Genomic DNA, 12,598 nt, shown 5'->3' on the forward strand with positions numbered 1-12,598 from the left:
ATATAATGAAATAAACACTAAACAGGAAGACCAAGTTGAAATAATTAATAAAAATTTAATTGAAAGTAATAAAATTCCCATATTTTTCAAATATATATTTTTATTAATTTTTAGTGAATATTTCCGGATTTTCTATACAAAACGCAAATGCAACGTAATTGAAAAGTCATTAATATTTAGATTCTCCATTAAAATCGTAATAAATTAATAATAAGTATGCATTTTTATGCTCATATAAATTAATCAATAAATCGGTTTAAATAATGCGAATATTTCTGGCCTTCTTGGAGGCATAATGTAGTCAAAAAGCAAGTAATTCCAAAAATTCATACATTTTCCGATTCGCCAGAGAAATCTTAATTAATTAATAATAAAATGTTGAGAAAAAAAATTGAAAATTTTTGTCAATTTTTCAAAATTTTAAAAGGGGTTACATCATTAAAATTGTCAAAAATCGAATTTTTAAAATCCTAAATCCGTATGCAGATTTATAAAGAGAGAAACTAACACAGAAATGCTTTCCAAATTGAAATTATTGCTTTTTTGACTTAGTTATGGGTTTTTTTAAATAATGATTTGTCCACAAATTTATAATAAAAGCGTAATACTTTTAGTGTTTCACTAATTGTAAAATAATCGGTATTTCTTTTGGTACATCAAAAGAATATAGTCGAATTCCTATCCCACCGCATTTAAAACATTTATATGCTTTCAATATCGTTTTATTAACATTAATGTTTATGTTTAATTTGGATGTTAGATTTTACACGTGTGCCGTCCGCCGCATTCGCCGAGGTGACGAACGCCTGGACGGGGATATAGTATAATTATAACTTAGAGCTAGACTTGTCTGCTACGAGCTAGGCATTAAGCTGTCCATAAAGGGTAGGCAGAAATAAAAGATAAAACATAGATGTAAATCTTAGTGGTGCGATTGTACGATTCAATGTGACAAGTACAACAAATTCACAAAAATCTTTAAAGCAATATGTAAACTATACAGAGAAGTGTTTAATATGGCTTCGAAACTTGACAACGATAGAATCGGGGTTGCCGTTGTAAGTCAGCGGGTTTGGTGAAGAGTAGATGAGTGAGTGCCCAGGATGCACCACTGCTGCTAGCGTGATTGCGTGGGAGTGAGTAAAAACCAAGCAGCCGGCGGCGGCGCATGGGCTGGATTATAACTGTATATTAGAGATTTTAAAAACACTTAGTACTAGGCCAAGTGGGAGCTCAGTTGCGTCGTGTTCGCCGACGCGCGTTTCCCGCAAAAGCGTTCGGAGGAGCACCTGGATGCTGCCTGCTATACAAATTGTCCAAGAACTCGTGCAACGTAGCCTCGCTGAGAGCGGAGAGTATATTATGAATGAAAAACCAAATCGCGGTTTGTATTATATTTCAATGCTCACCTAACCCCACTGACTCCTCCGCCAGGATAGTGGACACCTCCCCGGTCGTGATGTGGTTGCTGTGGCTGCTGGTGATGTTGCTGCTGCTGTTGTTGTTGTTGCTGCTGCTGCTGTTGCTGGGCACCACGCACTATGCGATATTGAACCATATGAGAGTTTGGTTCCAAATGCGACAGAGCTCCCTTTTGGCAGTTAGCCCACTCGGTGATGTCATAAACCTTTCCGTCCATTAGAGCCAAATACTTCCACCGCAATCCCATCATGCTGGTCTCAGCCCAAATATCGCCCTGCCATGAGAGAAACGAAAGCTGTACTTACTTCTTCCTTTAAGAGCTACCTGGGTACTTACATCCTTGGCCGAATGGCGTATCTTGCAAGAGGCGCATTCCCGCGCCGCATAATGAGGACGTTCGGTTAGCTTGCGAGGATGTCGCTGCGCACAAGTGCTACATCTGTTTGTGGAAATAAAATATAGGACTTAGTGCTTCCCCTTGGGTAAACGGCTGCTAGCCTATGCGTACCTTATAGTATTGGCTGCCTCAGCCATTTTGGTTTGCAGTTGGGAGAGCAGGTCATGCAGCTCCGTCCAGGCCTTCTCAGCGTGCAAAGTCTCGGCGATGCTTTGGTCATAGATGAGGCGATTTTCCTATTAAAATCATAACACTTCGGTAGGACACAAACAAGATGATCTATCAGTCACATCCTTACCGGCTCTCCGATCAACTCAAAGGCCCGCTGCAGAACCTTGAAAGCTTCCTCGGCCCCAGCCTGTTTGTTTTTGTCGGGATGTACGAGCACAGCTATCTTCTTGTAATGCTTACGTATCTGCTCCTGCGAGCTATCCGGTGGGACTCCAAGAATGCTATAGCGAAGACAGGAAAGCAATATATTAATCATCGATTTGTAATTACCCTTGCATAATTGCTCTCACCTGTAAGCATCCTTGCCCTTACAATTTAGCAGCGAATACATTGCCTCTTCGCCAGTCTGTGGCAGGCGACCAGTTTTGAAAGACTCCGATGTGGGTTCGGGAGGTTTTCGATTGTAGAAGCGCCGCCAAACAGCCCAACGCGAGTTCTTGGCAAATCGGGCATCGAAGCGTCGCCAGTAGCTCCGCCACCAGATGCTAGGCTTGCCTGAGTTCTGCTTCAGTTCCCGGTGCAGCTGCCGCGCATAGGCCAGCCCGGCCACATAGGCCAGTGTTAGACGCTCGCACGCCATGCTGAAGCCGAGAACAACGATATCGTAGACCAAATAAAACAGCCATGTCAAGAGTTTCAGGGTATAGATCCACCAGGTGTGCAGAATGCGCTTGGCCAGCTCGTAGTTTCGATTACTGGCAAAGCTGCTAGAATGCGTGGGTGAGTTGGACGAAGAGTATGCATTGCTGCGGTTGCGTTTCGAGGAGTAGGAGTAGCCGGAACTGTTATTCGAGTTAAGGTTCACATTCGAGGAGGAATACCGCTTGGACGAAGAGGAACTAACGTTGTTGTTGTTGCTGGAGTTACTGTTGGAATTGGCGCCGGTCGAATTCGAGTGATTTGCATTGAAGTTGCTCTTATTGCCGCCTGGCTTACGTGATGAGGTGCTGGAATTGTTAGCCGCAGTTGTACTCCCACTTCCGTTGCTATGATTCTGCACGCCACTGTTGGACGTTCCCGATGCGGATGGGGCCTTTTGCTCAGAAGCCTTTAGGTTGTTGGTGATGGTACTGTTGCTAGTTTTCGGCTGCAAAACTCGCTTCTTCTCCGGATTGCTCGGCTTACTGGTTTTAATCTGCGCCTGCAGAGTCGTCTGCTGCTGTAGTGGCTGGGGCTGAGGCTGCTGTTGCTTTGGCGCCGCCACCTGGTTGGACTGACCTCGCTTCTTCCCCCGACCGCCGTGCGCATGACCAATGCTGGCAGCCACCGAGGCCGTTTCCTTGGCATCGTGCATCGGAGAGCGTTTCGCCGAACGCATCTCACGGTTCGCATTGCCATCTTCCTTGCCCTGACGCCTCTGTGGTTGGCTGATGTAGTCTACTCCGTTGCCAGGGCGCATCTCTCCGCCAGCAACGCTACTTGCCTTCGTCCCTTTGCTGAGTACATCGGAGTAAGACATGGGCATAGGCTTAACCTCTGCCACAATGCGCTTCTTGCCCTCGGGTTGGCCGGGCACTGCGACGGATGACTTGTTGATGGCAGTTGGCGAGACGCTGGCAGTGGCCAAGGGCAGTTTTAGTGGCTTCGACGGTTTTGTTGGTACTGGCAACGGACTGACGGTCTGAGTTAGTGTCTCCGGTGGCTGCCGTTGCAGAACCTGCAATCCTGACTGCTGTGTCGACAGAGGTTGCTGGGCTGCCGGGGTCTCAGCCTGGCTGACGGTGTTCTCCTGGGCCTCGTCCCCAAACTGTATATAGCTTCCGCCTGTCAAATTGGGCGACCAGTTGTTTACCAGATTGTTAATGAGCAGATTGGCACTGCTCGGCGATTGAAGGACTTGTGTAGCAGCCTGTGTTTGCGTTTGCTGGGTTTGGGCCGGCGGCTGTGTCTGCGGCTGGGGCTGTGGCACAGGCTGACTAACACTGACAACATTCACCTCCGGTTTCGGCAGCAGAGGATTGGCGGCAAACAACTCGTACAGCGGTGTCGGCTGCGTTGGCGTCGGTGGTTGGACCTGGTGATGATGCGACTGTGTCGGCTGCTGTTGCTGTGGCTGATGGTGGTGGTTCAGCGAAGCCATGTTGATATGCGTGAACAGCGGAGCGCTGGCCTCGCTGACTTGATTCTCCGGGCAGTGATAGACCTTCAGGAAGTTCCCATGGCCCACGGGCAGCACTGAGTAGGTCTCGGGCTGGGCAGCCTGTCCCGGGTACGCCAGATTATACAAGTACTCGTTGTACATGTGTGGCTGCGCCTGTTGCGGCTGAAGGTGGGGCGGAAACTGGGGGGCAGCCAAGTGGGGCGGCGGTGCTGACCACATCATGGGCGCGGGCGCCTGCCCATGCTGCTGCTGGTGGAGCAGGAAGTTCTGGTTTTGGTGTTGCTGTTGCTGCTGTTGGTGGGCCAAGAAGTGGGCCATCTCTTCGCTGTGGGCTACGACGCGATAGGGGGTGCGATCCGCACCTCCACTGCCATTGCTCCCGCCACCGATCTCATCGCCGCGCTCATCCTGACGTGTCGCCATGTCCCACGACGCGGACGCAGAAGCGTGCTCTCGGGCTTCTGCTTTTTTCACGCACTCGCTCCGCGCACTCCTATTGGAATTTCATGCGTCCCTCATGTGTCCCCCGCCTTACGCGACTCCCACGGCCTGTTGCAATCCCAGAAAGCTGCGGCGTGTGGGTGGTCATCAAAGAATTCGTGCCCGGTGGTTGCTTGCCCCTCCTGGTCTATCTTTTTCGCGAAACTCCGAAATAATCCGCGCTGCGTGCGTGTGTGAATATATTTTTTATTGCAAACGTCAAATGTGGCAAGAAGAAGATTCCAGTTGCCATTACCATCAGAATTGCGAAAACTCGTGACTGTCAGTTGCGAATCGCAATCGTAAACAAAAAAAATCGAAAGTAAATATCACTTTTGTAGGAGGAAAACTTTGTTGCGTTTTAAATCCGGCATAACTAGGACTTAAAGAAGTACTAATATTTAACTATTATTACGCCTAATTTCCAATACGAACTTTCCGTTGCAACAGGTCTGTTTGTACGATCTATCGATAATTCAATAAGAACTACCGTTGTTGCAGCCCTGGTTAATGTGGAAAATAAAATTTAAACCAGCAACTAAATGATTTATAAACGACTAAAACATGTCTTTAAGCCGACCATTGGTCACGGTGGTGCGGGCCGGACGCCATAGCTACGCGGCAGGACTTCAGCTGCAACAGCACCTAGCGAAGTCATCCCAAAAACTGGATGTTCCTGCGGAGTTTCGCAATTACCTCGTGCTGCAGGAGCATGATCCCGTCTACACGATCGGAGTGCGAACCAAGGACTACACGGTGGCGGACGAAGAGCGCCTACGCAAGTTAGGAGCCGATTTTCACCGCACGGATCGCGGTGGCCTTATCACATTTCACGGACCCGGCCAGTTGGTGGCGTATCCCATCCTTCACTTACGACAGTTTCAAGGCGGTATGCGCTGGTATGTGGCCACGCTGGAGCGCATGGTGATCGAGACCTGTCGACAGCTGGGCATTCCGAACGCCACCACCACCAAGGACACGGGTATTTGGGTAGGAGACCGGAAGATATGTGCCATCGGCGTCCACGGCTCACGTTACGTCACCAGTCACGGCGTCGGCCTGAACTGCTGCACGGATATGACCTGGTTCGAGCACATTGTGCCGTGCGGCATTGAAGGCAAGGGTGTGACCTCGCTCAGCGAAGAGCTCGGCAGGCAGGTCTCTATTCAGGAAGCCAGTACAGCTTTTCTTAGCAGCTTCGCCAAAGTTTTCGAGTGCCGGCTTAAGGAACAAGCTGAGGCAATAATGCAAGGTTCAAACTGACAATGTTTTGTATTTCAAATTAACAATTAAATAAGTTTTAGATAAATTTATTAGTCATGCCAAGCCTGTGAATCGCGCCTTGTTTAACTCGCACTTCTGAGATCGGCCGTCTATAGGTAGTTTTCCACGCAGTTCCATCTCCAGAAGACCTTGCTGCCGCTGCTCTGCCTTCCGCATACGACGCTCCTTCCTCGATTCCAGGGCGCTATTGAAGTAGCGTTCCCGGAAGTCTTCCGAAGGTGTGGGCACTTGGATTGATCCAGTTGTCTCCGGATTCTGCGTGCTGTACTCTGAGCACTTTTCGTATGTGAGCAGCCGGCGGGACGTGTTGCCTGTCAAAGGCTGCTCTGAGTTTGCCACTAATTGCAGATTCTGGTGCCGCGGCAGCATCTTTGGGTCGTAATCCTCTCGATGAAACGGAAGCCAGCAGACAAGACGCCCTCCCAATTTTAAATGTCTGGCAGCAAACTCCAGCAGGTCACCATAGAGACTCTGCAGCGAATAGTGTGACGTGGAGGGATAGTGGACCATTTCGTCTGTTCGGGCGATATCCTTAGGACTCCTTTTCGTTTCCACCTTTTCCGTTGCCTCTCGTATTCCGTATGGAGCTAAAAAAACCAACAAAATCTGTTTTAGATAAGTATGAATAGACTATTGTCGTCTACCTACGATCGGTAATGATGCTGTCGAACGAGATCCGAGAATGCCACAAGGGATTGGAGAAGTCTGCCACAACCACGTCCATGTAGCGGTCAGCGCATCCATACTGTAGGAGGTTTGCACGAATGCTTTCGTCCTTCTCACGGACCTTCTGGGTAATGCGGCTGGGACGGCAGCGAGCATGCACCATCATGTAGTCGATATCGGCTCCCAGGACGTAACCGCCCCACTTGGCGGCGCTGACTAGCAGAGATCCTGTTCCTACGAAGGGATCAAACACGAGATCACCTTCTCGCACCATCGCTTGGTTTGCCATTAGCAGACTTAGCTGTGCATCCATGCTCGTGTTTCCGATGAACTTTCGCTGCTTCAGGGAGAGCTCCTTTATTAAATGTCGCTGTCCAGTTGCCAGGAGGCGACCAAACAAAATGTCATCGGGCTGCTCCGGGACTGCAGTGGGATCCAAGCCCCAGAACTCGATGTACCACCACTCCACCTGAGGATTTTTTAGGTCGACCGAGCCCTCGATTGGCAGGTAATCCATTGTCTCGATCTTATCGATCTTCTCCCGTTGACTAAAGTGTTTGTTGTAGGTCTCCACGGTGATCTTGAAGCTGGTGTCCGGACGGAAGTACTCTGCCAGCTCGTTCTGGTTTGTATCAACGTGAGAACGGAGGCGCTCGTGGAACTCGGGAAGCTTTCTAGAGTGGGCGTACAGCTCGAACATGGCGCGTAGGGCGATGGATCGGGATGCATACTTCATTGCAGTCTCCTTATTTGGGAATTCCACCAGCCAGAAGGGTTTCTGCGAAGTTGGAGATGGTTAGCTGCACAGATATACTTAGTTTCGTGGTATTTACCAAGGTATGTTCGGTAAGCCGTCGAAACTGAAGGCCAAACATCTTAACGATGGACTCGAACTCTGAAATTCGAAAGTCAACGTGCTCCTGGGCGAACCACAGGATATACTTTCTCCACAAATTTGCCATGCTGTGGCCTTAAAATGAGCGTTCCTTCGTTATGATTCAAGGCGGCTGGAAGTTAAGCTTGCGGTCAGAATTATTAGCCGTTTAATTGATGTTAAATTTAGTGATTTGATTTACAATAGCTTATTGTGTTTCTTAAGTTCTTAGATTGCATCGTGGATTTGTTCTTAATTTGTATCGATATATCGATAAGTTATATATTTATATTTAAATTGAAAACAAAAATAACTCATAAGTTGTTTTTCTTACTTCTTGTTTATAAACTATATCTTCGTAGTTCCATTTTGTAAATTGAGCATTTGAGTTTAAAGATGTATTCATCAGATGTAGTCGAATTTATAAGTATATCAATATATGTTGAAGACATTTTTTAAATTTTTGGAATTCACTCTTTAACCAATTTAATATACTATATATTATTCATTGTATACATACATATATTATTAATTATAAAATCACCTCGAAAAATATAAGATATTTTCATATCGAAGCCTCGATGGTTTTGCCACAACAAATCGATATATCGATAGATCGATGTCTTGGCAACTCTGCCGTCCACTCGGCCATTTTGAATAAATATCGTAGGCACACGTAGGCGAGCCGAAGATTTTTTATAATTTTCCGCTGCTGCAGGCCTCGAAAGCGCCCAGAGCTAGTAACAAAATCTACCTAAAGTGCCGGTGCATCGCAATCCAAACAATCGAAGATGGCCCGTTACACGCAACGTCCGGAAAATGCTCTGAAGAGGGCCAATGGTGAGTGTGCTGAAAATTTTCCATGCGGTTGCCGAAGAGAGCACCAGCGGCTATTCCGCTTCGCTCTCTTAATCGGCCGCTGAATGATGCTTAGACTCTGACCGCGACTCTCTTCCGTTCGCAGAATTCATCGAGGTGGGAAAGCCCCTGCGGGCGCTGGACACCCTCCAGGAGGTGTTCCGCAACAAGCGCTGGAACTATGCCTACTCGGAGTCGGTTATTGAGCCGCTCATGTTCAAGTATCTGGAGCTGTGCGTGGAGCTCAAGAAGTCCCACATCGCCAAGGAGGGCCTGTTCCAGTACCGCAACATGTTCCAGCTGGTGAACGTAAACTCGCTAGAGAACGTGATTCGCGGCTACCTTAAGATGGCCGAGGCGCACACCGAAGCCGCTCAGGCGCAGTCCTCCGCGGCTGTGGCCGTGCTGGAGCTGGATGACTTGGACAACATCGCTACGCCCGAGAGCATTCTGATGAGCGCCGTGTGCGGCGAGGACGCCCAGGACCGCTCCGACCGCACCATCCTGCTGCCGTGGGTAAAGTTCCTGTGGGAGTCGTACTGTCAGTGCCTGGAGCTGCTGCGCGTAAACACGCACTGCGAGGCCTTGTATCACGATATCGCCCGCATGGCCTTCCAGTTTTGCCTGAAGTATAACCGCAAGAGCGAGTTCCGGCGGCTATGCGACAAGCTGCGCAAGCACTTGGAGGACATCTGCAAGAGCAGCAACCAAACCACCGGCGTGTCGATCAACAAGGTGGAGACGCAGCAGCTGTGCCTGGACACCAGGCTGTATCTGCTCGACTCGGCCATTCAGATGGAGCTGTGGCAGGAGGCCTACAAGGCGATCGAGGACATCCACGGTCTGATGGCACTTTCCAAGAAGACACCCGTGCCCAAGACAATGGCCAACTACTACCAGAAGCTAGCGATGGTCTTCAGCAAGGCGGGCAATCAGCTCTTCCATGCTGCAGCCCTGCTGAAGCTTTTCCAACTGACGCGCGAGCTGAAGAAGAACCTGACCAAGGAGGATCTGCAGCGCATGGCTGCCCACGTTCTCCTGGCCACCCTGTCTATTCCTCTGCCGTCGGCCCACCCGGAGTTCGACAGGTTCATCGAGGCGGACAAGAGCCCGCTGGAGAAGGCTCAGAAGCTGGCCGTGCTTCTCGGTCTGCCCCAGCCACCCACTCGAGTGTCCCTCATTCGCGAAGTGGTAAGTAGCATACTCGAATAACACGAACCCGACCTAACTAATCGATTCTATTTTTACAGGTGCGTTTGAACGTGCCGCAACTAGTTTCAGAGGACTTCCGCAACCTGTACAACTGGCTGGAAGTTGACTTTAACCCTCTGAACCTGTGCAAGCGCATTCAGTCTATTGTGGACATAATCGAGAGCGGAACGCCCGAGAACAATCTGCTGACCGCCTACATTCAGTCGCTAAAGGACGTGACCATCATGCGTCTGATTCGCCAGATCTCTCAGGTGTACGAGAGCATTGAGTTCAAGCGCCTGCTAGAGCTGGCTAGCTTCTGCAATATCTTCGAGCTGGAGAAGCTGCTGGTTGAATCCGTACGCCACAACGACATGCAGATCCGCATCGATCACCAGAAGAACAGCATCTACTTCGGCACCGATCTGACCGAGAGCCAGCGTGAGTACCGGCCCGATGGACCAGCACTGCAGTCTATGCCCTCCGAGCAAATCCGTTCCCAGCTTGTCAACATGTCCACCGTGCTGACTCGTGCCGTCTCCATCGTTTACCCTAACCGGGAGCGTGACCAGCGCGCCAAGCTGCGTACCCAGATGGTGCACCACTATCACGAGATCAAAGACCGTGAGCACCAGCGCATCCTGCAGAGGCAGAAGATCATCGAGGACCGCAAGGAGTACATTGAAAAGCAAAACAATGCGCGCGAAGAGGAGGAGGCCCGTCGGCAAGAGGAAGAGTCCCGCAAGGCCAAGCTGGCTGAGCAGAAGCGTCTTGAAAAGGAACAGGAGGAGCGGGAACTCAAGCGTCACCAGAACGAGATTCAAGCCATTCGCGAGAAGAGTCTCAAGGAGAAGGTGCAGCAAATCTCGCAAACCGCCCATGGCAAAAAGATGCTCTCCAAGCTGGACGAGGAAGGCATCAAGAAATTGGATGCCGAGCAGATCGCAAAGCGTGAAAGTGAAGAGCTGCAGCGCGAGGCTAAGGAACTGCAGTCTAAGCTTAAGTCCCAGGAGAAGAAGGTTGATTACTTCGAGCGTGCCAAGCGCCTGGAGGAGATTCCGTTGTTCGAGAAGTACTTGGCTGAAAAGCAGGTTAAGGACAAGGAGTTCTGGGAGGCCACCGAGAAGACACGCATCGAAAATGCTATCGCTGAACGCAAGGACGCCGTTAGCCAGCAGGAGCGTCTCAAGCGCATGTACCCCGATCGGGATGAATACCTCGAGGCTCTCAAGAAGGAGCGTGCCTCCCTTTACGTCGAGAAGCTCAAAAAGTTCGAGATTGCCCTGGAAGCGGAGCGCAAGAAGCGTCTGGCCGAACGCGTTATTCGTCGCCGCGAGGAACGTCGTCAAGCCTTCCTTCGTGAAAAGGAGGAGGAGCGTCTCCGCAAGGAGGAGGAAATTCGCTTGGCGCAGGCAGCCGAGGAACGTGCGGCAGCGGAGGCCCGCCGTCTGGAGCGTGAGGCCGAGGACGAGAAGCGTCGCGCCCAGTACGAGAAGCAACGTGCCAAGGAAGAGGAGGCAGAGCGCAAGATCAAAGAGGACCGTGACCGTCTTGCCCGAGAGGTTGCCGTGGAACGTGAGCGCAGCGAGAAGGAGCGTGACACCTGGCGTCCGCGTGGTGGGGACCGGCCCAACGCCCCTGCCGGTGGAGCCGGTGAGTGGCGACGTGCTGCACCCGCACCCAGTGATCGCAACGAACGTGGAGGAGAACGCACAGAGCGCGGAGGTGATCGTATTGAACGTGGAGGAGAACGCACAGAGCGCGGAGGTGACCGTATGGAGCGTGGAGGAGAGCGCGGTGAGCGTGGAGGAGAACGCATGGATCGTGGGGGAGACCGAGACCGCAAGGACAACGAGGGAGCGGACTCCTCGTGGCGTGTGCGACGAGAGCCCGACTCCCAGCGTTCTGCTGCACCCAAGGACACCAGCGGTGCACCTCAGTCACGGGATGACAAGTGGCGTCGTGGTGGAGACCGAGACCGTGAACGTGATCGTGACTTCCGCAACGACGGCCCACGCCGGGACCGTGATGATGACCGTGACCGCGGTGGCTTCCGTCGCAACGACGGTCCCCGTCGCACCGATGAGCCACGTGGAGAAACCGGTGGTAACTGGCGCGACGCTCCGCGTCAAAGTGATCGGGACAACCGTCGTCCTGCTGGCGACAGGCGTGATGCTGGACGTGATGCCGGGCGAGATGCTGGCCGTGATGGACGCGAAGTACGCGGTGATTTGCGCGGACCTGCCCCCAAGGAAGCCGGCAGTGGTGGCGGTGGCGGAAACTGGCGTACTGCTCCGGGACCTCGCGATGAAAAGCCTGCCCCCAAGCGAGACCAGCCTCAAGACAAGGGTGAGTAGTCTCAACGTGGCATTCAAGAGATGTTTTTTTTATAACAAGTTTAATATCTTTCAGAAAACAAAGCCGCCGATGATGGCGAATGGACCAGCGTCAAGCGTCGTTAAAGTGTTCACCCATGTTCTGGCGTCCTAATACGTAGTTGTCCTGCATTTTCCGTATATACACAACATATTAATCTTAATACGTTTTCATTTTATGCGACTTGTACTTTATTGGAATAGAGTCAAGTTTGGCTCCGTATATCACATCTACCCAATGCTTGTGCCAGAGTTGGTCGGCGGTCAGTCCGCTGCTCATTAAAGTACTTTCGAATAAAATAACCATGTTCTAAATAATAAAAAGAGTAGCTTGTTCATTTTTGTGGGAGTTTGGCAATTATTAAGCCCATTCTAATTATGTTGTGCTGAGAATGCCATTTAATTATAGAATCGAATCGGAAATTGATCAGAAGTAATCTTGAAATATTCGCATTCCTCGCATTGATATTTATCCATATTTTTATGTATTTTTCGACAAATCAAAGTTTAAAAAACTCATAACTAAGCCAAAAATGCATTAATTTTAATTTGAAAAGCGCTCCTATGTTAGTTTTTATTAGATTTATAAGTCTGCATACTCAATTTATAATTTAAGAAACTTTAATTTTTTGTCAAATTTGTAAAATTTTAACGATGTAACCCCTTATAAAATTTAGAAATTTTGAAGAAAAATTTTGAAAATTTATTTTTTGACCGGA

At 49.9% G+C, this 12,598-nt stretch overlaps 4 protein-coding genes across 4 annotated transcripts; 2 read left to right on the top strand and 2 right to left on the bottom strand.

The window, feature by feature from the left end:
- Positions 1 to 706: 706 nt before the first annotated feature.
- Positions 707 to 5,079, bottom strand: LOC110189051 (uncharacterized). Its single transcript, XM_020959021.2, has 6 exons — positions 2,341 to 5,079; positions 2,118 to 2,271; positions 1,931 to 2,055; positions 1,759 to 1,861; positions 1,410 to 1,696; positions 707 to 1,342 (listed from the first exon to the last, which is right to left on the bottom strand). The coding sequence occupies exons 1-6, from the start codon at positions 4,572 to 4,574 to the stop codon at positions 1,234 to 1,236; spliced, it is 3,012 nt and encodes a 1,003-aa protein (XP_020814680.2). The 5' UTR covers positions 4,575 to 5,079; the 3' UTR covers positions 707 to 1,233.
- A 116-nt stretch (positions 5,080 to 5,195) lies between these two features.
- Positions 5,196 to 5,966, top strand: Lipt2 (Lipoyl(octanoyl) transferase 2). The gene has a single exon (XM_020959045.2). The coding sequence runs from the start codon at positions 5,196 to 5,198 to the stop codon at positions 5,892 to 5,894; it is 699 nt and encodes a 232-aa protein (XP_020814704.1). The 3' UTR covers positions 5,895 to 5,966.
- LOC110189060 (tRNA (guanine(10)-N(2))-methyltransferase TRMT11) lies at positions 5,885 to 7,816 on the bottom strand. Its single transcript, XM_020959033.2, has 3 exons — positions 7,415 to 7,816; positions 6,564 to 7,359; positions 5,885 to 6,502 (listed from the first exon to the last, which is right to left on the bottom strand). The coding sequence occupies exons 1-3, from the start codon at positions 7,541 to 7,543 to the stop codon at positions 5,949 to 5,951; spliced, it is 1,479 nt and encodes a 492-aa protein (XP_020814692.2). The 5' UTR covers positions 7,544 to 7,816; the 3' UTR covers positions 5,885 to 5,948.
- Positions 7,804 to 12,203, top strand: eIF3a (eukaryotic translation initiation factor 3 subunit a). Its single transcript, XM_020960855.2, has 4 exons — positions 7,804 to 8,295; positions 8,420 to 9,504; positions 9,564 to 11,853; positions 11,917 to 12,203. Exons 1-4 carry the CDS (start codon positions 8,247 to 8,249, stop codon positions 11,964 to 11,966), a joined length of 3,474 nt encoding a protein of 1,157 aa, XP_020816514.2. The 5' UTR covers positions 7,804 to 8,246; the 3' UTR covers positions 11,967 to 12,203.
- The last annotated feature ends 395 nt before the right edge of the window (positions 12,204 to 12,598 follow it).

Source organism: Drosophila serrata, unplaced genomic scaffold (genome assembly GCF_035046125.1).
Source record: "Drosophila serrata isolate PLE 108 unplaced genomic scaffold, ASM3504612v1 contig_382, whole genome shotgun sequence".
Classification (NCBI taxonomy): Eukaryota; Metazoa; Arthropoda; class Insecta; order Diptera; family Drosophilidae; genus Drosophila; species Drosophila serrata.